This window comes from Amphibalanus amphitrite, unplaced genomic scaffold, assembly GCF_019059575.1.
Source record: "Amphibalanus amphitrite isolate SeventyFive unplaced genomic scaffold, NRLGWU_Aamphi_draft 000602F_arrow, whole genome shotgun sequence".
Classification (NCBI taxonomy): Eukaryota; Metazoa; Arthropoda; class Thecostraca; order Balanomorpha; family Balanidae; genus Amphibalanus; species Amphibalanus amphitrite.
Window position 1 is genome coordinate 166,578 of NW_024882096.1, and position 26,395 is coordinate 192,972.

Consider the following 26,395-nt stretch of genomic DNA (forward strand, 5'->3'; position numbering starts at 1 on the left):
TGGCACTCTGAGCAAACCAAGGAAGGTCGATTGGCTGGCTTCGCTAGGCGTTTTGCTTCAGCGTGAAGGAGCAAATCGGATCGTTAATTATTTTCTTCGATCGAATATCGAAGCAGTTTTGTCACAGTTCTGTTGAATTTAGTTCGATTTCTATTCAGGGGTCAAGTGATTCTGTGTTTTGGATCGTTCAGCAATCTATGAAGCTCATGATTTGTGTGCCGGCCTCCAGTTGGGTTTTCAGCTCCGAACTCGACCAATGTTGGTCGCAGCCGGGCCTTGGAAGGGCAGGTAACCATGGCAACCGAGACCGCCTCAAAATCCACCGACCCACTACAGGCAGGCCATCTAGTGGCGTGTTCTTTGACTGACCCAATCACTCGGGAGCGGATCATCGCTGCAGTGCTTCCAAACACCGTGCGAGGATCCGCGCCGCGAGGAGCGGTCGACACGCCATCTATTGTAAGCGTTAGTTGAGTTGCCACACCACCGCCCCTCCCGAAACCCGACCGATTAGACCACATACTAATCTAGACTAGCGGTACTATATGTCATATCAACGTGCGGCATAACACCAGAACAAGGCACGCGCATCCCTCAACCTCGCCTTGACATCGGGCTCCTCATACAGTCCCCAGGCCAGGAGGGCATAAATATTCGTCTCTGGAAATGCGACAGTCTCTCCATTTCATATTCAGTTAAGATGCTAAAGCAGACCCACTGTCTATTGTCTTTCGTCATAGAAGCGCTTTTCAGAACAGTATGGTACACCCCAGCGTGTCATTTGTCAAGTTGAGAACATCCTATCCGAAGTCGAAACAGCCCCATGGCTTGGCGTCTGAGCGTCTCAAGCGGCCGGTCGCTATGAAGCACATTTTCGCGGCAGATTCTCATTCGCACGCGATCCCGGATCAAGCAAGTTCATGGCCTCTTCATGGCGACAGCTTTTACTAACCTGAGGCCGGCCTCGCCGGGATGGGAGTCGCTCCGGAGCGGGGGCACCTTCCAGAGGAGGCACCGGAGTGGTGGGACGACCGCGGCGCAGCGTCACGTATCTGGAATGAGCGTTCGCTTACGTCAAAATCCTGATCTCTGAGATATCTGGAAAAGTCTTCTTCTCCGATAGGCATTGTTACGTCGACACCAACGACCAATGCACCAGAATGTCATGCGATTCTGAGAGACAAAGAGCCTACGATATCCTTCACAGGTCGAATTGCCAACCGAGAAGGAAGAACACGACCATCAAATACCTCACTGAAGGTCGACTTAGACTTTGTTCACGAGCAAAAACACGTCCGTTCTCAGTATAACAGTGGCATCCGATCTCGACAAAGGTTCACCCAGTTGTCGCACTCACTCTCTGCCAGTGTCCGGGTCCACCTCTCCCTGCTGTTCCTGCTCAGCCGAGGCAGCTGCCGGTGAGCCTCGCTGTCTGTTCAGGGTCACGTAACGACGCTGGCCGGGTCCAGAGGCCGACTCCTGCTCCTGGGCGGCGACCTGCTCCTCAACGGTAGGCTCGGTCGGCCTCGACCCCCTGCGAAGGACACGAGCGAGGTATTAGAGATTGATAGGTATCAAATGATGGCTGCTGGGACGAGTCATCGAGGGTCATGGGGCTCAATCCAGAGATTGCAATATCGGGATCAAGATGCCGGACTCTCGCCTCCCGATGGGATCATCGATCCTAATCCCGAAATGCCGCCAACCCCAGAAGAAAATGAGATATCATTTCACTAGCGCAGTGCTTGCATTTTGGCGATCCCTCTCGACCGGAGATGACTCAGTGGCCACGGGCAATGTCTACCTGTTGCGCTGGATGCTGGAGTACTGGGGTCGTCGGCGGGCGTTCGGCCGTCCGCCAGACGTCACCTCGACCTGCTCTTTCTGCTGACTGCGGGTCGGGGTCGGACGACGCCGACGGGCGTTCGACCGAGAACCGGGCGTGATCTCGACCTCTTCCTGCTGGGGTGTCGGCGGGCGGCGTCGGCTAGAGGTGCCCGTCCTCAGCCGAGTGCGTGAGTTGGTGCGCGAGTTGGTACGTGAGCTGGTGCGTGAGCTGGTGTCCTCCGAGGTTGTGGTCGTCGGGCGACGGTCACGAGAAATCGACGTGTACCTGTATGAAAGAGAATCCGAAAGTTAGCCACATGGACAGCTGCCTATGACCAACACAATCCGGGCGTGCCTAAAACCCAACCATCATCATCATCACCATCAGTCGTATGGCGACGGACGTCCATACAACTTTCGACAACTTTCAACGACTTTCGACTCTGTTATCATCGGTGGCAGCTCTATGATGCTCAAGCCAGGCCCGATACCCACCTCGGTGTGCTGGTCTCCCGCTGGGGCGTCTCTCCGACGATCTTGTTGAGCGTCTTCCTGGTCTTCTCGCTGATCTGCGGGGAGGCAGGATCGCTGTCGCCCTCCAGAAGCTTCTTCACGCCCTCGACACCGCCTGGAAGAAGGGATTTGTACCGGTTAGATCATGGATGCATATTTCCTTCAGATATTGTTCCATGCAAGAGACGGTCGCTAGTTGCAAAAGTGCTAATGATCTCCGTAATTACGAGCATGATCCGCATGACTCGAATGACCAGACGCCACGTGTGTTTGAGAATTGGGTTCAAGCGATTGACGTGAAGTTGAGGTGACTTACCGATTCTCTGGATGAGCTCGAGAATCTGTTTCAGCTCGGAGGGGTCTGACTCCTCCTCCTGGGGTGCCGCCGATCCGGCCTCGGTCTTGGCCACAGAACTGCCTCCACGAGAGCCGCCGAGCACCTGGATCGAAAACATCGTCAGACTCAGTACACCGTGTTCACGAACTCGAAGTTATTGATGACTGACCGGTGCTCATTACCTATCTTGCCTTACACTCAAAGAATACATTCCGATACAGTGGGCCGCTTAACTAATCGCATCATCGAATATATTTCATTTTAACCATGGAAATGCCATCTGTATTTTCGAAATTTCGAAGAACAACCAAGGCTTGTATTACCTGGGGCGTTCAGTTCAGCATAGCTCAGTACATTCAAGAGTTGAGCGTAATCGCCTTCCAATACGGCGTTTTCCGTGGTGCTGGATAGATGATAAGTACATAAGTGGTGATGTTGTCTTACCTCCTGCGCCGCGGGCTGACCGCTGACGGGGACCGGTAGATCCGCTCCCAGACCACTGTCGGGGAAGTCGAGGTCCAGCGGCGGCAGGTCGGCAGGATCGTAGTCCTCGTAGTACTCATCCAGCGGGTCTTCAGTGACAGTGCCGGGGGCGAGCGACGGACCCACGCCAATCACGGGCTCCTTGGTGGGCGGGAACGTGATGGATACGACCTCCTTGACCGCAACCTGTCGGGACAGGCAAACGAGACACGTCAATAAATGCTAACTAGTCCTTTCAAAATCCAACAGTTTCAATACTAGCCTGAACCGTATGACGGTGGCAGGTTAATTTAATATGCTCAAAGAAGCATTGGGAGTGATAAAGCTAGTACGATGACTCTCTAACCATAGATCATCTTTGTAAACGGCCTTCTGAACTAAGCATTCTCACAGATAGCTGTGTCTGTCAACAGCTACTGGGGATCCGTTTATTTATAGTCACCGTGCGTTTACTGATGGTATCGCGGATCGCAGTTTGGCATTTATCATGTCCATGGTCTCCTGTCGATAGTCGAAACAGCAACACTCGGACCTCCAGCACACTGACCTTGCACTTGACGTTTCTGGGGAAATCGCAGGCGTCCGTGCGGCGGTTGAAGAGCAGACCCGACGGGCAGGTGAAACTGTGCGGAACGACGCCCAGAGGTCCTCCGGCCAGACACCAGAAGTACTTGTTGCACTCCTCCGGATGGGGGAAGAAGCCCTCACGCTTGCAGCTGAAGTCTGTCGGAAGACGAGGTAGGAGGTGAAGTGAGAATGAAGGTGAATGTCATGTGGAAGAACAGCTGGTCCGGCTGCATGGATGGCCATGGATTGCATGGGTTGGAAGGCAGCATATGCTTTAATAAGCTACCACTTTTGCAGTTTTCATTTTAGTAACGACTTTGTATCGTCGAGCGATATGACTGCCGTGGTCTTTTCACCGATTTGTTCTTCACAATCGTCCGGTATTAATACCGATATTGCGGCCGTTGATAAGTCCATGCACATCGTAACCAAATACAGTCCACATGGTCGATCTAATCTATGTAGGTTCAAAGCCGTCAGAACCGTTTGGAATTGAATTTGACCTACCTGCTCCAGGGTCGGGGGTGGCGGGCGGCGGCGGGGTCGGTCCCTTGGCCTGTTTCGGCGGGCTCCTGAAACGGCGAAACAGAGGAATGGTCAGTTAAGTTAGTGGCATTGGCAATCCATCCTAGGCGATTTTAGACTAAAAATTAGAATATAGGTATAGAACAAAATGGGTCAAACGTGTCGCAACACCCTGGCACAATAAACAAGTCCCATTCTATTCAAACCTCCAAACTGTGCGTTCGCCAACAGAACAACCTCGGATTTACGCTACGCCCTCCGGAATCCACTCTCCGCTTCCTTTTCATGGCTCACTCGAGGACTGCGATACAATAGACTCCGGGAGGGCGCTGGCTGCCGAACTCTCAAGCTTGGGTGCAAAATAGAGCATGTGAATCCCAATAGACAAGCAGACACCAAATAAGAACTCACCCGGGTGCCGGTGCCAGGTAGGCCTCCTTGGCTGCCTCAATCAGAGGGTACGGTTTGCCCGAACAGCGGCCACGGAAGTCGTCGTTGTCGATGGACCAGAACATGATACCTCCCAGGTGGTTGTCGCGCACGTACTCAGCCTGTGGAGACAAGGTGAAGTCAGCGATGGAATAGTACGAGCAGCTCATGTCAAAGGTGAGATAATGGCTGAATGCTCCATTTTCTCTTCCATTTCCTTTACTTGATTGTGTATCGAGATGCGCAAATAGACTCCCTCGTGAAGGTTTTATAGGCCTACTGAAGCACGTGCGGGTTGAAATCCCAGCCGAGTGTCGTTGTCTGCTGTCTGGAATCAGCACGTTTGATATAAAGCTTGCTTCCAGTGATGTCGCGAGCATCATCTAAATCCTCTCTTCATACGATACGAGGCTTATGCTCGGGCATTTAAAACGACATGGCGCTACATTGTTCCTGCTCAGTGGACGTAATCATCGGTCGTTTTTGGTATGACAAAGCTGCGGTCCCGTGTTACAAGAAGTTAGAAGCCTTCGAAGCCCAGAGGTCTCAAAGAATGTGTTATAAGACATCTACGTAGGCCAACTATCAGGCCAACACGGTATTCGGTCAGCGGTCTTATCTGTAGGTTGAAAGCTTTCGTCACTGAATCAATAATCATGGTTTTGTCAATGACTAGAAAGTTCAAACATGGCTTACATATCCTGTTATCGATAAGAGATCGGAGACATATCACAACATATAACCGCCCACATTGTCAAACGGTCATGTCTGAGAGCTTTGGCCCAGCGTTCTCCGCCAGTCGTGACTACAGCTCAGTAGTTTGTTTTCTCCTCCGTGACGATCGCTCGGCGGTATTCGTGGCCAGTTCGCCGCCGGTACGGCCGGTTCAGCCGTTTGATTTCCACTGCTTTGACCAGTCTGGTGGTCTACGAGTCTGCTCGCGCGAAAATCCCCGCAATGGCATTTCCAAAGTCCGGAACGTTTATCGCGTCGGGCTTTAGTCCCCGCCGTTTCACATTCCGCGAATTTCCTAGCGAGCTGAATACCCGAAGCTATCAGAAGCTGTTTGTTCGCTTTCATTACGTGCGTTAGTGTAAACTCTCGCCTAGAAGAGCGAACATCGTGTACCGTTCAGATCCAGTGCCAACTATCTGCGATCCAACTTTCTCCCTTGAGGTCGGCCCAAGGCCGGTTTTTCATCCTCGTTCTGTCTGCACGGTAGGTATAGTAAAGCCGCGAACTTTCTTCAAACAGCGATTATCTCGTCTCTCTTTTTCCCTCTCCCTCCGCCTCCCCTCTCCCTCTCCTAGGGAGAGCGTCGGCGTGAAATCGCACTTGTTCTCAGCACAAATCCGACTCCGAACTGGCGACGCGAGCTGATTAGATCTTTAGATAACGGGAGACAGACTGCAGGAGTGGCGAGCAGGAAATGAGTACAGAACTGCACTGGTTCTCACCTTTTTGCGTACGATGAATTCGTCGTCGTATCCGACCCACTGTTTGCCCTTGGTGGCGTAGGGTCCCATTTCCTCCGGGTAAGGTCGGTACACGCTCCACTCGTCCACGGCGACGTTCTCGCAGATCTGAGGATATGAGAAAACAGCGGTTATAGTGTGGACTTTCAGACAGAATCTAGAGACATTCTTGCAGATCATAGGGGCAAAGAGGGACATCGGTGACAGGCTATATTTTCATTCAAACATTATATTTATCAAAGTATCGACGAGTGACGTATAGGCTGAGAAACGGAAGAAGTAAAATCCATCGGCACGTCCGGTCTCGACCAATGTCATTTCGACATTTGTGATTAACCGGGAAACATATCGTTAACATGAGAACGTCATATCTGCACTTATTTAGGTAGATATAACATGATCCCAAGCGGTCCTGAGAATGAAAAGAAACTGATCACGAACAACAAACTTACGTAACCAGCAACCCGCACAATTAATCCCAAATGCAACGTTCACATCCATTACACTGCACGACCGCATGCAGTGCTTACGTCGTTTGTCACAACCCCTGGAGCCTGCCGAGCGGCGTGGGAAATGGGCGGGCGTGACCCCTGAGCCGGAAGTCGGTGTCACTTGACCTCGGGGTCACCATCCACTGATCACGGAGTGCAGGCCGCGGATCACGAGCTAGCGATCACGAACCGTTTCCTAGTCGGTATACTCAGCTGCGCAGTCCGCGCTGCAATGTGTGCTGGGGAATTTAGTCCCATGTTTTGACTTCACTTGAGGGGGCGTTCTAACTTCGCATAACAGGACGATGCTTTGCAATATTCCACCGAGCTGTCGAAGGCTTTAAGCGGCTCGCTATGTGCTACATTTTATTTAACTCTTTTTGTCGCATCATTTGAATGACAGGACATTTCCGTATTACATCGGCTATACAAAACACGGAATTTGATGCTTGGATTCGACGTTCCGACGTGTTTTGACGCAGCGTCGTCGCCCACGAGGGACCATCCACTGCACGTGCCGCAGCTCGCGGCTCTGTAGCGGCGCCTGGCGCCTCCTGTCTGCACCGGAACAGAGCCGATCTCACTTTCGCACCAAGGCCTATCCGGTGGGGCCGGATGTGAGCGACCTCTGAGGCGCTCCCGTGACCCCGCCCTGACCTGCCGGGGGCACTTGTGGGTGTCCCGAGTCCGGAGGAGCGGCGGACTCGACAGTAGTCGGCTCTCTCTCTCTCCCTCTCTCTCTCTCTCTCTCTCTCTCTCTCTCTCTCTCTCTCTCTCTCTCTCTCTCTCTCTCTCTCTCTCTCTCTCTCTCTCTCTCTTTTGTTCTCTATTTCCTTCTCGAACAGCATCTACTCCATTATGGTTATTAAGCGTTTTACGTTTCAACAGGAACATCATTGTTCCTCGAACATGGGAAATCATTAACATCATTAGCAGGAACATCATTGACTGTATGAATCAAACTAGTAATTAACACACTCTCCAGGATTTGAACAGGTTTCTTCTGGCCCATTTGAATTGGTTTCTTCTATCGTCCGTAGATGAATGGATAGGATGCTCGGCTCTTCCTAACATAAACGATCATGTGTACTGTATAGGTACTCATTAATTCCTTAAACGCTCTCCAACATTGAATGGGTTTCCATAGATGGATGTTGGGGTGTTCCGCACTACCCAGACAGAATCGATCAGACTCCTCATTCCTCAATGGTCAGTCCATTCATCTTTTTGTTACGTAATCTCCTGTCCTGTCGGACGTCTGTTCCTTCCCCCGCGGGGATGCGTCAGCTACAAATGACCACCAGTCGCTATGTCCCAACACTACGTCAAGTTCCGCCATGGTGTGCGAGGCGCGAGCTCGAGCTTTGAGCTGCCCCTCGCGCTGCGACAGCCCTCAGGGCGCGGCGGGCGGCTGCGCGTGCGAAAAGGTTTCACTTTCAGCGGCTGGTGCGGCGCGTGCCCCCGGCTGGCCGAGCCGGGCGCGCCGCGCGCCGCGCCGCGGCTAGGACGGGGGCTAGTTTCTCTTCTGTCGTCATCAGCCTACGGCGTCTGCTCGACGATGTGAAACTCTCAATTAGAATGCGGCTCCGAGAGGCGCGGACGCCCAGGAAGGCAGGCCGATCTTAGGAGGTCAGACGGGGTTCCGGATGCGCCGGTTTTGACTCGGCTCGAGGCCAGCTAGGGTGGGGTAGGGAGCTACAAATGGGCAGCTGCGGTGTGCAAAATGGGGCCTCGCGCCCAGTGGCGGCATGGAGATCGGGCAGAGCATGGTGTGAAGCTGCTCTGGAACTGGCACAGGTCCGGTGCCTCCTTCAGCTCTCTGCATTGTAACTGCAATCGGTGCGTTCGATTCTGGTCACTGTATGACTGTACTTCCCTTGAGTGGGATCTATAAACATGGGAATGACAAGCATGCTGGGAAGCTTAGACATGTGAGCGGAAAGTGAGAAGGCATCGTTCAGTATTTTAAGAATCACCCGTGCGCACATCAACTTTAAAAAGCCGAAGTGCAGAAAAGTCACCGACTTGAGGCGCTGCTTACATCTTGCACGCATGGCTATCTGCTTGGTATGCGAGCGGGACATTCGTGTTTACGAGTTCCCGTGCTCGCCCTAAGCGACAACTTTCTACGCTCTCCGCCGTAAGAGGCATCAGCTATTCTGTCCACGTGCGCTGAGCACATTTCTCCGCGACAATCTCCACTGGAATGGTAAACTCGGACTGTGATTGGCCGACGCTAACGTGCGCTAACGCTTCTGCAGTCAGCGAGAATAGAATGTGCGTGAGACGTCATCAGTCATGCAAGAATGTCCCCGAAAAGCCGCTCGCCGCTGCATTGTTCACGACACAGGAACGCGGAATGCGGATGTCGCTACTTAGGACGGGTTCATGTGATGGGTGACTGAGGATCCTGCTGCCCCGGGAAAACGGTCGAACGAGCAGGTGCATTAAATCCTCGAATTCTCGACGTACACTGGTCGGAAATGTGGCCGGCTCGCGCGGAATTTTACTTATCGATTTCACTGTAGACGAGGTGACGCCTATACCGGTCTGTTTCCCTTTCTGCTTAAGAACTAGAAGCATCGCAGACTTGTCAATATCATTGGCATCAGTAACTTGAAAAATAGCACAAATACCAGCCCCTTAGGCGCCCGTCGCCGGTATACCCACTCAATAGAAGCCAACTCACCTCGTAGAAGCTGAGATAGCCCTCCTCCTTGGTGTATTTCCCCTTCAGCCCGGGGCTCTCGGCGGCCGCCTGCACGCCGCTGAAGTTCTCATCCAGCAGGGTGTAGGACCTGCCGTAGGTGGGGATGCCGACCACGAGCTTCCTGCGCTCGGCGCCCAGCTTCAGGTAGAAGCGCACAGTGTAGTCCTGTGGAAGAGACGTGGGTTGGTAACAGTTCACAGGTGAAATGGAACGGGACGGGAAGACGGTACGAAACAGAAATCCTGTTTTTCATAACGTATCCAGTATTTAGAACGGGATGGGAACTGTATAAACGGGGATTCCGACTCCCGTTCATATAAACACATTCGGAAACATAAGTAATTAATAAACTTAATTCATGACCCACAATGAATGCAAAGACGTGTTTAATTTGTGGGAATTGAAGCAGCAATTAGCACACTAGTGACTGAGTAGTGAGCGCGTTGCGGACGTTGCGCAAGCAAAATTCGCTTCCTTTCGCCCGTGTGTATCGTCGGTAGGTATGTCATAGAAGAGAGATTTTGTGTAGAGCTTGACATCCCATCTTTCTTTTTTTGTGACCGACTGTGGCCTCATCGGTGACACATGAGTGTCTGCCGGCACTCGGCCTCCTGACCTATTGCTACCAGCTGGAATGTTTGTACGTCTTTTTGTTCGAATATCTGTTAATCTCATTCGCTAATGCCTTGCTCGTGGTTGCATGCATGACTGTATCACAAGTTGTAAACAGAATTTTCTTCACATTTTGGCTGATGGATTAAAGATAACAGTCGGCAACCTCTTAATTAATCTTGTTGATCTACAGCTTATCATTCGATCTTGCTGATCACTTAATTTGCCTGATTGTCAGAAGGTCAAAGCCGATTTCGAGTAGACAGCAACAGCTTGTCTTGTCAGAACTAAGGAGTTTGACACACTCAGGCCTCAGCCATGCGAACTCTGCGGGTCGGTGGAATTTTGGCAGCCGCTGTGGTACGTTTGTTCTCATGTAGCAACTATTGACCGTGTGAACGGGCCTCTCACCCATACCTGGCCTTGATAGGCGGCCAGCGAAACAGTTTGCTGGAGTCGGTTAATGTGGGTGCACCGTCTGGCGCTACTGCCGGCAGCTATTTTGTTTTAGAAGCCAAGGAAAGCAGCTTGCCCCCCCCCCCCCCCCAAAGGAACGGCACTGCCCTGTGCCTTCGTCAGGACACACACTTAACTCTAATAATTTCATCCAGAATGTGGCAGAAAAATGCGTGCTCGTTACAAAAAGCTGAAGATGTATTAGACGATGAGTTTGACTCTATGAGTCGTCAAGCCGGAGTCGATGTGTGAGCTGGTGAGCCCGAGTCGTCGAGCCGAGTCGTTGTGATGACTCACCACGTTGAGCTGAGTCCTGTGGTCGTAGATAGAGGCGCCGGGCAGGGCCAGCAGTGGTGCGTGATGATCAGTTAGCGCCTCGGTGGACGCGTGGTAGTCGTACGCCAGGATGTTGAAAAAGTCCACCGCCCTGCCGAACAGAGAGGAAACGACGTCATTACGAATCATATGTCATGGAAACAGTCATTTGAGATGGTAAAGAGGAAGTTTCTAAGCAACGCTCAGCTGAAGGCTAGTACTAATCTAAGTGGGTGCATATGTTCATAACTGGATGCATTGACTGTCTTGCACGGAAGCTGAAATTTGGAGAATGTTTTAAGCGTGATTTGTCCTAAGCTATGATAAATAACTGCGACACATGACCCATTTGTATCATTCCTACAAAATTCGGTGTTGTGCGCTCCGAGAATAACTAATGGCTGTTATGATCACCGTACACAACATCATTCAAACAATCAGTGACACAAAGCTTGCCATATGAAGAAATATGACAAAGTCGCTAACCAAAAGGCACCGTTTATTATCATCTGATTGACGGCCTTTGTGTGACCTGCTCCTCCAACAAAGCAGGAGCCGGGGTCTCGCTATACCCTCCCTGCGCTATCTCCGGACCGTCATTTCTAACTGAGGTGACTGATGCCGGGTCATGAGGTCCCATTCGCCCAGCTCCAATTACTCGGACCATATCGGCGGCAGGATCAGACAAGGGTCGATATTGGGTCCATCGGTGTTACGTAATCAGTTCTACACGCCGGAATTTGAACGAGTCAATAGGAGGCGTCTGAAACTGTTCAGAGGCTACTCACGCTTGTTGCGCAAGAAAAATCACGACTGATCCGGTATCTTACCAGAAATTTATTATTTTTGTCGGCATACGCTTGATGATGCCAATCATTCAAAGAGCTTAAACATATTACGCGAATCCTACACATAATTCACAGTTTAGCCGGTTTGTGAAAAAACACTTTGAGAGAAGGTAGACTTCCTATCTTACGTTCCATGCACGAATGGCAGACGAGATAGATGAATGGAGATAAATGACGCTAATAATAATGTGACGCGTTGACCGACCTTCGGCTCATTACAGCGCCTTTTGTGACTATCGCCTATTTATTATTGCCGCAGTATAGACGAGATGACTGACGAATTGACACGACAGCTTAGCTGCAAGGTCATTCGAAACACGCAAATTTCAACACAATCTAACCTGACACCATCTGCACCGATATTGCAATGTCTGAGCACACGGTGGTGCCAGTCATGACACCACCCGACACTTGTCTGACACACGGTGTCAGTGACACATTGTTCTGATACAGCTCCCATGACCGGGCGCCAGTTACAACAGCTTGCATACAAGGTCGGGGCGTTGGAGGGAGGTGTTGAAATTTTATCCCGTGAAAAGACAGCGCAGGGGTGGGGTGCTGAGCCCAAACGTTCGGACGATGCTTGAGAACGCCTAGTGTGGGCTCAGCTCAGACAGGCTTTGCCGCCTTTCTAATCGTATTTCATGACATATCGCTTAAATTGGTAAGCCATTGCCGGAGTTTGACAGATGCTAGGTTGTGAAACTTACTTCACTTTAGAGTTTCTGACAACTGCAACCTGTTCACCTGCTGTGAAGAATGTTTTCCTTATAGCATGGTTGACGAAGTGCCGTCTGCGTTATCCTGCTACTGAAATTGTTTTTGATCTATCTGGGGTTTTATGCCTTCCCGCGATACCCGTGACGAGTTATCTCGCAAACGGAGTTTCCAATCATTACTATAAAGCTTTAGGCCAATACTAAACCTTTAGAACGTTCTCCCCCGGTATTGCGTCACTCATACTCCATGAGATCCGGCCTGGTGCGAACTCCCGCCTCTGGCGTCCTTCGGTTAGCGTGGGAAGGTGACTGTAGCTGGGCTGCTATACAGTCTACTGAGCCTGCTCAGTGCTCACAAGCCAGACTTGTAATAAATGCACGCAGCCCCACCCCTGGCGGTATGTGAGAAGGGCTCGCACTCTGCGTGTATTTACAGCGTAAGAAGGACACGTGCTTCCGCCTAGACGCGTTGTGAGAAGTGTGGGAAGAGCCCAATGCTCCCACTTGCCTCAGGTATGAGAAGAGCTCATCGTTTCCTCATAGCCGTGGTGCGAGGTGGAACCGAAGCATTGGCCTTACGTTGCGAGTTGGGCAAAAAGTATCGATGCACGCATACGGGGTGATAAGGACTTCATAATGTCCAATTAAGTGGAAATTACTCCCCGTGTCAGCTGTCAGCACGCTCGACCCTCGCCCCCGTCCTTCCCCGATGGTAGCGGTTGCTTATTAATGAGTCCAGCTCCTCCCTAATAATGCCTGAATATTGCTCAATACTCACGCGTTCAGTCGTGGCACGTTGAATCCCTTATCGATGGTGCTGATACCGGCCGGCACGGCCACCGTCAGCAGCAGGGTGGGACGGTTCGTCTTTACTGATTCCTCCTCGAATGCGGCACGCAGCTCCTGGGAACCACAGGGGGATTATGGATTACATCAACGGGGCAATGTGATATCATTTGGTGTGTGAAATTAATGTGGAATTAACATATACTCTGGTGGTGCTTATACGCGCTCGGCACTGGTATGTTCAATTCATGCTTGGTTTGTGCGTCGTTTATTGTAGCTAGGTATCGTGAGACGTGAGTTTTAGACGGGCGATATAACAGCAACTGGACAATTCAATACGATATACGATATCTCCATAAAATATTCGTGGAACAATGCAGTCACAATAGCCCACTGTTCAGTCGAGATACTGGGCTGTGCTGTTTGCTGAACTGTGTTGAGCTGAGTTAAGCCGATTCGTGTTTGGTCTCTCGGCGAGTGAGCTCTGTGCAACTGCTAAGGGCGTGGTCAGGTCGTTACGATAGCTTTGCAGCAGCGGCGGCGGCGTGAGCTGGATATTTCCGGTTTTCTCCAGACTACAACCGCAACAGATCACTTCGTCACGACTTTATCCACGAAGCGTGGTTCTGCGTTCTGAGACTGCGTACTTTGTCAAAGACCGAGCGAGGGGCTGCGCCGTACATAGAAGAAACACGCAATCAGTCATGATCTTTGATTGAAACCGAAGGATGAGTTCACACTTTTGATCACCAGAATCAGAAAGATCACCATCACCGGAACCATCACCAGAAAGATCACCACATTTTTGTCGACAAATCACAAGCACTGCATCTGGCCCAACGGCCAACTTTATTGATTGCTTCCATGATCCCAGTTGGATGACCACTCAACAGTGAGATCGGTGGTCAGGACTTTCTCCGAATTATTTGCGCGGAGACTGTCGGCTATAAAAGCCGTCACAGGTGTCATGGTCGCCGTCGGATGGCCGGTTTCACTTCTAGCGTCATCAGAAAGCGATAACGAAAACGACAGTCTGTTTTCGGCACGCTGGAAGCGCTTCCGGTGTAAGTTGGACCTTGATGACGTTTGTTCAGAACAGTGTGTCATCCAGTTGAGACGAGCACAAAAAGTTGACCGCAGGGGTTCCGTGTTGCGTGATGGGGTCACGTGACGTTACGGTAACGACACCTTCCGTCGCGCCGGTGTGATGTAGTTGTCACTTGAACTGTGTGATCAAGTGGGCAGTGGACGGTCTGATATGGAGTGATTGATCAGTGTCGGAAATCAGGAACTACAGGGAATGGCATCACTGCCTTAGCAAACCTATTTTGAGAGAGAGAGAGAGAGAGAGAGAGAGAGAGAGAGAGAGAGAGAGAGAGAGAGAGAGAGAGAGAGAGAGAGAGAGAGAGAGAGAGAGAGAGAGAGAGAGACAGAGATAGAGACAGAGACAGAGACAGAGAGAAAGGGAGAGAAGCGTGGTATGATGACGAGACCCCAAATGGTGCCTGATGCGCATGTCCTACTTTGGGTTACCTAAAGAAGTAAACCGTTCTCACCTCCATGAGCGTGGCGTAGTTGTCCTTGTCGGTGACGTCACTGCCGGCGCGCGATCCCGGGTACTCCCAGTCCAGGTCCAGGCCGTCAAAGTTGTACTGGCGGAGGTACCGGATCACGCTGAAGATGAACCTGTAATGCAGAACAGAGCGGGGCGTTAGTTCGAAAGATTATCAACAACTCGATCGGGAGTGATGCACATTAGGCGTGGAAAGGGTGAAATACACGGAATTGAGAATGCTGTAAATGTGTTACCCCGCTATTACGAATGTTAGGATAGGTGCAGGACAGGAAAGATGGATAGATCCATTGACTGACTCCTGTTTTGGTGGCTGATTTCCCGTCTGTTTTCGGCCCCGGCTGCGGCCGCTTTACATGTTATCATATGGTAACCATTACAGTATCTGTTATCGATTTCACACTTAATATGCATAAAGTGGATATGACGCTGGGTGTTGATGGTTACGGCTTAATCACCTGATAAGCCCGACTGGCGTAAGGACGGGATACTTTGATCGATGGGCTCAATTTCCCAAAGCCGCGGCAAACTCAAACCTGTAATTGGGCCTTGACACGCTCCACATTTCTCACCAAGCAGCAAACACTTTCTGACACTCGACTGCTGCTTGTGCGTTATTAAAATGAGGCAACACCAACGCAGTTGGAACCGCGTCTATTGGAGGCGGCAGGCTTCAGCAGCTGTGACGCAACCTGACCACTTCACGCTCGGGTAGCCCAGTGACCCAGCGTGCGCCGTGGGGTGCGGGCCGGGCCAGGCCGGGGCTGCCGCTTCGCTACGCGTCATCAGGGCTGCATTCATTCCAGGCGTCTGCTTTGACCAACCCCCCCCCCATCCCCCTCCATCACTCAGAGGAGGGGGGTCCAGCTATCTGTAAGAATCTGGCCTAGCCTCCGTTCACGAGCTCCAGCATTATTGGTCAGGTAATCTTGGTGCGGTCAGTGGTCAGTTGGTCAGTTACTCAGTGGTCAGTTGGTCAGTTGGCCAGTATTGGGAGGAGAAGTGGGTGTGGTCTCTCTGCAACAGCTGACGGGCCGGTACATACGGGTGGTTTCTCGTAGTCCAGGGCCAGCCCGCCCCTGACCCGCTGGGGAGGCGAGGGGAAGGGGCGGGCGTGGTCGCCGATGTGTGTTATGCGGTGACCCAGTCGCGTTATGAGGGCATTATGAGGCGGAGCATGTTTGGGTTCGGTGGTTTGAGTGTAGGCTTGATGGGGGCGAGGACAGGACAATTAGGCTTGTTGGCTTGTTTTGGAATCCGTTAGCGGGTTCAGGGCAAACAATGTAGCTACAACCTATTCGTAAGATGAATGGTAATTTGCCGCGTTTACCTATCAAGGGTGAAAAAGGGGAATCGGTTTGGAATGGTTTGCGCATTCACTTATGAAAAAGTCATTCGCAGCGTCCAAATCAACCTGACCATCAGCCTGCGACCTGTGCCTCAATTGGTTCCATTTTCCACCACGCTGAATGACTATTGCAGCCGCTCCAAGTCAAGGCCGAGCGTTCAGCCGTTCCAAACGCCTGATCTAACGGGTGCTCTCTAGATAGCTCTCTGCAGATGCTTTGTGAGTTTCAGCGGCGTCGTGACACCGCCCGGCTCTTCTGGAACTCACGGTTTTGTGAGGGAGATTCACGGAGAGACTGCGGGTTCTCACGGCCGTGCCGACACATCTGCTACCGCTGGACAAACTGTGTCGCCATGGAGAGGCCGAACTGGGGCAGAGCAAATCGGTCAGCTAGCGTCGGCTGCAGGCTAAAGTGACCCCGAGGAATGCCAGCTACCCAGTCGGGTCAAGGAAAACTGGGTTAGAAACTATCCATTATAACATCTATCATAACAAAATTAAACTGATCGCTAGAATAAATTTATTTCGACCGTCTTTGTTCCACGAGTGAATGCACCCTATGCCTACAGATATCGATTCTACTTTTACATGATGCAAACAAGGTCGGTGTGCAGTGCAACTTTCACTACAGCTACGATTTCTATCGAACAAAAGCCTCTCTATTGAACCGTCGAGGCGGCGTCTTTAAGCTGTGACTTTAACCTTGGTTACAGGTCCCACTGAGCACTGAGGAGTAGTCGTGTGGTTACAACCTACTGTATTTATTGTGTAGGCTCCTTTACACTGCCACACTATCATGCGCCCGCTAGTCAATGCCTATTCACTGCGTAGTGCGTACTACGCTACGTAAATTCTGTAATCTATAGGACTGCTACAAGACTACAGATGCTACTCTCTTGTGTTCGATTGCAGTCACCAGCGAGCGGCTCTGTGTTGTATGCGATCCTGTCTTGTGCGTAGTTGCAGTCTCCGGCTCTACGAATGTTACTGTGTTGTGGAGAGCTGTAGTTCCCACGACTTTATTACGATGATATTGTTATGTGCGCGGTTGAAGTCTCCGGCGCTGCGCGAATGCTACTGTGTTGTGCACAGTTGCAGTTCCCGGAACGTTTGGCACGAATATGATTTAGCCCGCGACCTGGTGGGGGGGGGGCTATTTTTTGCCCCCCCCCCTCCAGACTTTTCGATATATCTCCAGAACCGCTGCGCCGATCGTCACCAAACTTTCAGTACCCTCCCGGACATCAATTTTACACATTGTGACCAAAAAATTTTCCAAAGGCTATGAGAGGTTGGCCGGAAATGACGTCAGAGTGACGTCATGTTCTGCCGTTTTCGACCCAAAAAAAGGGTTTCGCGGGAAGAGCTGTCACGCCTATAGCTTTGCGAATACATAAAAATGATAAAGACATAAAAGCTGTAGATTGGACAGGGCTACAAAACTGCTATCTCGGATTTTTGAAATTTTTGGATTTTGACCCCCAAAAATCAAAAAATAGATTTTTTGAATATAATAATCGAAAAATCCAAAAAGTGTTTTGAATTTCGCAAAAACCGGAATATATGTGATAGTCCTTACCATCTTCAATCCACATACCAAATTTGAGATTGATACCTCTTTTTTTGGCAAAGTTATAGCGAAAAAACTGTTCAAAATTGATGACGTCAAATTTTCAAACTCAATATTTAGCAATTCTAGACCCCGTAGCGCAAAACAAAGACCACCATTAGACTCCCCGTGACGAGCTGCATCGAATCAATACCCATTTTATGCAAAACTATCAACTTTAAAATTTGACCTTTTTTGGTCTGACCTTGACCTGACCTTGACCTGAACTTTACCAGAAAGTGACCTAAGCCGTACCTGATAGTCTTATAACCAACACCATTGAGTTGGAAATGAAAAATTGGCCATAAAACATGTATCACACAACATTAGTAAAGTTGGGCTCATGTGACCTGACCTGTGACCCTTGGTGACCTGACCTGTGACCTGACCTAGTATTGCCAGTGACCTCTAATAGCAACATATCTACTAGGCAACTGACGCCCTACCGCTGATTCTCGACAAAATGCGTTTTCCTCGGTGTTATAGCGCATTCCCTAGAAGGCCCGTGAACGGTGAAACATTTCATCTTTGACCTGACCTGTGACGTCATCGGTGACCCTGAGGTCAATGAAATTTGGTTTCCCTCGACAAATTTGACAAGCCTTTCGAACGCCGTTTGAATTTTGCGGATCCGTCCAGTAGTTTCGGAGATACGAGGGGGGGGGGGGCAAAAAATAGCCCCCCTCCCCACCAGGTCGCGTTATAAACAGACCCCACCAGGGCGCGGGTTAGAGCTTGTTAGTCACTACTTCTGATTTTTCCCGTTGCTTTACACATATTAGCTGATCAGCATCATTTTGTGTTGCGGTGAAGGGACGTCTTAGAAGTTTGGAAACTTTGAGAGGCTTCATGAAGTATGCCATACTAATAGCTGAATAAATTCAATTTAGAATGCTCAACATATTTTGAGTGCTCGCCTTTTACGCACCCTGTTTGTAGTTGCGCAGTTGCCAGATCGTCCGTGAAGCAGCTGCCAGATAGCGTGTGAGACACTGACATTATCTCATGCTCTCTGTCACGCGTGGCGGGGCCGAGAGGTCGTGGTTACTCGGTCCTTGATTCCCAGCTGCCGGTGACGCTGCTAATTACCCCTCTCGGTGTGTGAGTAGCGTCAAAGCGCATGTGAACCTACTCTATGTGGGAGTGGCTTCTGCTGTCATGTTACCGTGCTATCTTGCGTGGGTTCCATTGGAGTTTGAGTGGATACAAGGTGATGGGTTCTCTTCAAGATGCTTAGCTTTGGGTCAAAGGTGGGCTGAGTGTATTGTTAGTGTGCTCTCGAGGTTTCATGCAATTTTTGGATGGCATGTAAATTGTGACAGGTCGAGTTTATCTCAGATAATGCAGCAGTAACTCTGTTGAAGTTGTTTTAGAGTACGTAAATGGCAGCTGGCAACTCACTTCAAGGTGAATTCACACATAATGTATGATATGACATAGCAGTTTGGGAAATGTGCACGTATGTTACCGTATCTCGAGCTAGTGCTGCGATTGTAACTGTTAAAGAGATACGCATATCTGTGGAAACCAGCCCGCTTATGAGTCTCATGTCCCAGTTTTAAGCCGGTATGCGTCAGCCACACGAACTGCTATCACTATAGAGTCGTCACTGCAGTTAAAGTCAGAAACCACTGCATTGTTCTCTCTGACTCTCACGAAAATGCCGATTAAAACCCCGCTAGCCTCAGAGTCTGATTGGAAAACAATGGGCCAGTGGTCTCACATAAGTGGCAAGCGATCGACCCAGAGCGGCTGTCTTCAGCGAATGAGAATCGAACAGTTGTAGCTGTGGGCTAGGCCAAAAATAATGTTCACTGAGCTCAGTGAAATCTTGAATGATATCGGTTTGACTATCATATTAGTTCATCAGCTAATGCTCATAGTTGCGGCACTCGGCGCTAGAGGCGTCACATGTCACGAGCTGATGATTTTATCGGCAGATGTTTTAACGAGTGGTAGGTATGAAACTTGAAAGGCTTGTTGGGACGCTTTTAGTCCCTTCAGTCATGCTTTTGAGGTAATAATGACAGCTCAAAGGTCGGTTTTGTCATAAAGACCGTGTACTATTGTCATTTGTAGCTGATTCCGCACCTGGCGTTACAACAGGTGGCGAGCATTCACACGGAATAACGAAACTGGATAATTACCATCGGCCGGTAGCCATGACAGCACTTTCACACTCTCACTCAACTGTCGTTTTGTTCCTCTCACTTAACTGTCGTTTTGTTCCTTAAAAAGTCAGTTTGTAGGATTCAGTTATGCATTTTGATGGGTCTTCATCCCTTCTTTGCGCCTCAAAATATGCAGTGAAGCTATGTGCTAAAATGAGCCAAGCAGTTCCAGACTTCAGCAAACGCTGCTAGTTGCTGCACATGTTGGACCGGATTCGACCAGACACGCCCATGCATGGGTGTGGTCGGTGGTCCTGGGTTGTGCACATTCTCGCATCCTCTCTGCCCTTCCAGTCCCCTCACGGCCGGTCGCACCATTTTTCCAGCTGACTTCCTGGTGGGGTGGCAGAGGGGTGAGACGAGTCGTCTGAGTTCTCAGAGACGGGGGGACTGGAGCTCAGCCAAGGACGACCAGTGATCCACCCCGCGGGGCAGCGGTCAGTTGAGGTGGCGAGGGAGGAAGTGATGCGTCCCTCTGAGCCAGGATCAGGATTCAGGAGTATCATCCGCCAATCAAGCAGCATTTCTAGCTTTTAGTTAACTGACTGCTGGTTATCGAGTTATATCGAATTGTTCGCTGCACATTTGATTTGACTGTCATGGCGTTCAAGTGTGAAAGTGAAACACTTATCATTGCTCTGAGTTCAGCCTTTGCAATATCCTGCTGAAGACGTGAAAGTATTGCGCGAGCTCCTTTTTTGCCTTGAACCATTTTTATGGCTAAGTCTTGCATTTGGGCAATAGAAACAATGGTGTTATGCAAGCCAGTAATTGAAGGTAGGTTGATTGTATTCTGAATGATGCCGGCATACATTATGCCAAATATGCGACGCTTATTATGTAAAGCAAGAGCTGATGAAATTACGCATATCCGACTCGTTTGGCGCTGGAGCCGCCTGTCCCTTTGAAGCCGACTAAGCCCGTGCTATTGAACTCACCTCTGCCTGTTCTCCGGTTCGGCCACCAGCTCAGAGAATCTTCCGGAGCCTTCGCTCCAGCCACCGAGCGCCAGCAGCGTCCGCAGGCCCTTGTTGTACTGCTTGAGGCCATTGAAGCGGGCGTATCCGCCTGTCACGGAGGTTAGGGTTAGTTCAAACGCACGAGCCGAGAACACAATACACGCACACAATACATGGGCGAGTGAATTCGTGTATGGCGTAACGCACTAATCTTGGGCCTGTTCCAGCGCCTCCAGAAGAAATTCTTGACTGGAGGCTCTACCAGAGGTTTTACTGGAGGCGCTGGAACGCAATCTGGAGATTTCTGGAGATTGGCATCACATATACCAAAAGAGTGATGATTGTTCTCTCTTGAAACGCAAAATTTGTTTTCAATTTTATTAAGAAAGATTAACAAAATTATAGCAATGTAATTTTCTTTACATTCAAGTAGTAAAATAATCAGTCAAAAGTCCTTTGTTTACACTCGTGATTGTCACATGTGCGCCATAATTGTAGACCAGAGCCTCCAGAGAAATTTGGACCTCCCAACTCTCTGAAGGCTACTGGAGGTTTCTGGAGCTTTGGCGAGAGCTTTCTGGAGCTTTCTGGAGGCGCTGGAACGCTCTCTGGAGGATTCTAGAGCTTTCTGGAGCTTTCTGGAGGTTTCTGGAGGCGCTGGAACAGACCCCTTGTCAGGACTCCGGTCTCAGGAGCAAGACCCGTCAGGAATTATACAATTGTATTAAATGTATTGCTTTAGAGGCGCGCTTGGAAACAAGGGTGTTTGATTGTCAAAGCAGCTGTTGCAGTAACGCAAGTCAATTGTGGACTTGGCTCAACAATAGAGTGGTGTGACAGGGATGACTGGGAAACTGAATATCCGTTTCCTTGGTGTTGAATTTTCCTCATTCACCGTTCGAATGATATAAGACTAGATTGGTATCACTATTGCGGTTCAGGGGCAGACTTACGACTTGCGAGTTATTCATTGCATTGTTTAACCTGAGCCTACAACCCGTCAGAATATCATAACACATTACGCTCTTTAATAACCGCATTTCTTCTACCACACCATCTGGTATTGAGATTCACCCTTTCCTTTGTCAGTCCCTGAATCCTGACGACATGACCGTACCATCCACTGATATATCAGGGCTGTAATTAGTACGTCTTCACTCAATAGACTCCCAAAAGAGATAACATTTATCGGGTGACCTCACCTCCGTGGACATGCCATTCATCGGCTCAAGCTAGGTCACGCCCCCAGGTCACAGGTCACCACCATCCCCGCCCCGGCCCCACGGCAAACGGGATCTCACCCGCGTCTAACGCAGGTCACCGGAGGATGCGGCACCTTCCATGGGACCTCACGCACACCTCTTGACCTTTTGACCTCTGTTCACGGGGTGACCTCAAGTGACACCCCAAGTCGATCATGATTAGCATCGACCCGCCCCTATCAGTGAGGTAATGGAGCTTTTCTGGCAAGGCCGTATAAGAGGTTTGTGGGGCATCAAGTCCGAGAGTGTTGGTGCGTTACGGACGACCCACCGCTGGGCGGTCTCTGTTGGGTATACCCCCAACTGCGATCCACCCTTGGGTATTCAGGGCCGCCGTCGGGCGTGGTCCCCCCCCCCCGTCTCGGGGAGGGGAGGGGGCGTCCTAGACCTCCTCGGGAGTGAGTTGAGCAATGCCTCGGGCGGGCGGGGTGGTTCTCGGACGGGCTAGACCGCCTCCAGACCAGGTGTCTAACTCTCCACATACAATGGGTTCCACAGTGGGTATTGTAGCGTCGACACGCCCCCGCCCGTGACTGCTCACGCGCTGTGACGTCACGGTTATGAAGTCACGTGGGCTGTGACGTCAGACGGGTGCGGGGTGGGTTGGTGGGCGGTTCGGCGTGCTCTAGCGGGCGGGATGGGTTGGGTAATCGAGTTCAGAGTGTCGGCAGTGGCCGTGTTCGAACAAAGATGAGTGGCGGCATTGGTACGAGTAACGAAGGCCTTCTGAGGCAGTGACATGGTCGGGATGACTGCGTGGGATCTGGGTCAGGGTAGGGAAGGGGAGGGTACTGGGTCTCTGCTGTGCGCATGAATTGAATGTTGGCATAGCGTTTCACGAGGATTGCGTGCTAGTCAGTAGTCGTTGGTAGGCATTGTGTTTAAAGAGGATGGACGAACTCATCGAAGTAATGACAGGGAGAGAAAGAGAGAGAGAGAGAGAGAGAGAGAGAGGGGGATGCACCAAGTGGAAAGAAATGGATCAAAAGGGCGAAAATGCTGCAAAAGAAGCGCAGTGCAGACGTAACACCATAGAAAGAGTGGGGTGGAAGCACCTGGGTCCTTCTTGACAACGAATGAGTTCTAAAGCTATCAGTTATAACTGAAATTGAGCTCTGAGTTACAGACTGATTTGCGGTTACTTGCTTTTACCACAATTGATAAAACGGATCTTTGTGGCTCACTACATTTCGCAGTTCGATCTCACCTTTCTCGATATCCTGATACTTGTCGAAGGGTTGCAGCTGAAAGTCATCGTCGAACCCTCCGAAGGCGTACACCAGATGGGTGCAGAGGTGCGGGTTGATGTTGCTGGGTAGGTATTTGGCCAGGCCCAGCCGGTACACGGACCAGTTGGTGTAGTAGCAGACCACACGCTTACGGGTCTTCTTACGGGCGGCGTCTGTCGGAAACGGGCGGGCAAGGGGTCAGCAGGTTGTACAGAGCATGTGCAGTATGCAGATCCCGACCGAGTTATGGCTCATACAGGTCAGACCAGGCTATACAGAGTCACAGACCCGGGACAACAGACCATACGAGGTACTGACTCGTAAGACTTCCCTATCGTCGGACGAGCTTATGATTCTGATGACTGACCAGTAGCAGATCCAAAAAGGTGAGTTGATATAAGCTTGTCAGCTTTATCCCAGTCGGCATAAAGCATGTTATGAGATGAACGATGAAACTACGTTAAATAAATTGTGACATAGCAGCATCTAGCCTTGCTTCAACCTAACTAATTGTAATTATCAAATTTCTTTGTATTGCCAATTCAAGAAAAGCTTGCCCCTTTTCTTTCACTCTTAACACGCTGTTTGAGTGATCAAACAGTATGTCCAGCAAAGTGGACCACACTGCTCTAACAGCGTCGGCGCGGGAGCGCTACTGACCGCTCTGCGGAGAAATCTGTCCGCCCCGGCCCGGCCCGGCCCGGCCGCTCACCCAGCCGTGACCTGTCAGACGTGCCGACGAGGCCCCGCCGGCCGGGCTCGTGAGCGGCACGTGCTGTGCCCAACACCCATCGTCACGGCTGATGGGGTAGGCTAAATTACGCTTCACTGGTGACGGTTCGCACAACTGGGCTGGTCGGACGTACAACATCTGTTCGCTGGGCATACATTCACCATGGTTCAGTGCTTATTTCGCACAGCCAGCTTTCAATGGAAAGATGAAAGAGATTGTCAAGAAAGGGTTGTTTTTTGGTGCTAGGTTGGAGAGCTGAGCATTTTAGCAATATGGCTCCATCGGTTGGTCTACAATCTGCTTTTCGCACTTTGGGCACGAGAGTTTTGTTGACCTCTGATGGATAAACGGACAGTGCGTGCCGAATATCCTATAAGAAAGATTCGGTCGATATCGCCACCTAGCAACAAAGGCACAACAAAATGAGAAGTTTGTTGCTTGCACAAAATTGTTAGACTGGCCGTGAAATATCCACTCAAAACTTTGCTGCTTGTCAATTAAGCGAACAGCATGAACAATCGAGTTCTTAGAGTTGTTTTGCAGAAGACAGGCAAGTTCAATGAATACTAGTGTCAGAATTCGTATTCCCTCGCAAGTGCATGTAGTGATCTAAAAATGCGCACAATATTTGCGCCAAAGACAATGCATTTACAAGCGTCCTGCATTTCAGTTTGGTGAGTCATGGCCATTTATCATTATAAAAATGAAATATAAACAATATATGTAAATTGTATTGAAGTCCGCCGGTTGCCTGCGGGTGTCTGTTTCTTTCGCCGCAGGGGAGACTTAGACACACCGGTGAACTCTCGGCCAAACGTGTCACGAGTCACGACTCATTAGCTAGGAGTCATGAGTCATGAGCCTGTGCGGAGCGTCGTTCTCAGAGGGGACCTCATTTCCAATAGGATGACCAATTGTGATAGCTCCAGGAAGCTGTGCGATCAGCTCAATTTTAGATAGGTGTTCTCAGTCGATGGTTAATCATGACATTGTTCTGGAGATGTGCTCCATAGGTGAACATTCCTTCAGAGAATAGTCAAAGAATCGAATTATTCAAATAAATAGCACAACTATCGCGTGCCTAGGTAGCGCTGTTGATACGATTACATACATTATACTGCCTGCCCCAATGAAAAGCGGTACGGAGTGGGGTTTCAGCCGTCACGCACTTGGCACCGTTCTCACGAGATCTACTCCCACGGCCCCTCACAGATGGCACCGAGAGACAATTCAGCAGTTTTCGAACCGCCAATTTTTATAAACATTGTGCACATCTGTCGATTGAAGATCACTAAGTGCAGTCTTAACGGTGTGATTTCCACCGTTCTTGCTCCCTGCACGGTGAGAACTGAGCAATCTCCCTATTGTTGTCTGCAGTTTGCACCTGGGGCAGTTATTTGTTTATTGCAGGATCCTTGCCGTTTTTGCTACGACACTGCGCATCCCTCCGCTCCTATCTCCGCGTCGAACAATAAAACGGTATTTTGGTGGGAAGAGGTTGCGGCCCATAGAATGGCAACCATGGAGTCAGGAATTTTACACAGTTGTCGAGAAAGCACGAAAAAAATGTGTGGGAAATAGTTACCAGAGGCTCCCAAACTTAACTCTTATCTACATTATCTTCGAGTAAATTTTATGGCTTCTTGGAATGTGACTGATAGACTCGCGTTATATTTTCCGGCAATCAGTACGTTGACAAAGCTCATGATGCTCCTGACTGATGAATAAACCACGCGATGAGCGTGTGCACATACCTGTTGTGACGACGGCTAGAAGCAAGCAGCACACAAGAAGCGCCCATAAGGGGCGAATCTGAAACAAAAACAGACCACAGTTAGTGTGATATTCGGTGCCGGCCACAACTTCAGCACACCACACATCACAAAAAAAAACAGTCGATCACCACAATCGCCTCTCCGCCCTCCATCCCTCCCTCCCCAAACCTCCTCCCTCTTCCTTCATGCTCATTCCAGACAGCAACAAGACACCTCCCGACTAGTGTTTGTCTTCGTTTCGCAACGTGAAGACTTTCTCGTTTGATGGGTCTGGCAAAAACGGGAGTCTGAGTCTCACTCACGCGTGGGAGTAACCGAACACACCCTCAGGGAAGGGGAAGGGAGCGGGGTGGCTGGTGGGTAGGGAACGCCCACGGGTGGGGGGGGGGGGGGGTAGTTGTGCAATATGACTGAATGTGCTGAGTGAGCTGGGAGACGATGTTAGTGTGGGAGGGGCATGACACGCTGCCTATAGCTACAGTAGGCGGAACAGAGATAGAGAGGGGACTAAATGAAAGGAAATGGAGACGGAAAACGGAATGAGAGGGAAGGAAAGGGATCGGAATGGGAGGTAGAGATGAAACATTTGTGAGCTAGTCAGATGAGGCGTTGTAGCCTGTCAGACATTTCCTCTCGACGATGC

The 26,395-nt window shown here is 50.3% G+C and overlaps 1 protein-coding gene across 3 annotated transcripts in view; it reads right to left on the reverse strand.

Moving 5' to 3' along the window:
- The window catches only part of LOC122394614 (mucin-5AC-like), a 48,519-nt gene that overhangs the window by 11,228 nt on the left and 10,896 nt on the right, over window positions 1–26,395 (reverse strand). For 2 of the 3 annotated variants that reach the window (XM_043391603.1, XM_043391605.1), the window contains exons 2-18: window positions 25,732–25,789; window positions 23,223–23,417; window positions 20,733–20,862; window positions 14,650–14,779; window positions 13,086–13,210; window positions 10,723–10,852; window positions 9,337–9,522; window positions 6,139–6,264; window positions 4,664–4,803; window positions 4,235–4,299; window positions 3,708–3,883; window positions 3,122–3,346; window positions 2,657–2,780; window positions 2,323–2,455; window positions 1,805–2,113; window positions 1,358–1,534; window positions 953–1,052 (exon numbers count right to left, since the gene is read on the reverse strand). In XM_043391603.1, the coding sequence (XP_043247538.1) occupies window positions 953–1,052; window positions 1,358–1,534; window positions 1,805–2,113; window positions 2,323–2,455; window positions 2,657–2,780; window positions 3,122–3,346; window positions 3,708–3,883; window positions 4,235–4,299; window positions 4,664–4,803; window positions 6,139–6,264; window positions 9,337–9,522; window positions 10,723–10,852; window positions 13,086–13,210; window positions 14,650–14,779; window positions 20,733–20,862; window positions 23,223–23,417; window positions 25,732–25,789 (2,529 nt within the window). Of the gene's footprint in view, window positions 1–952; window positions 1,053–1,357; window positions 1,535–1,804; window positions 2,114–2,322; window positions 2,456–2,656; window positions 2,781–3,121; window positions 3,347–3,707; window positions 3,884–4,234; window positions 4,300–4,663; window positions 4,804–6,138; window positions 6,265–9,336; window positions 9,523–10,722; window positions 10,853–13,085; window positions 13,211–14,649; window positions 14,780–20,730; window positions 20,863–23,222; window positions 23,418–25,731; window positions 25,790–26,395 lie in introns of all 3 variants that reach the window. The other variant, XM_043391604.1, reaches the window with a different exon arrangement.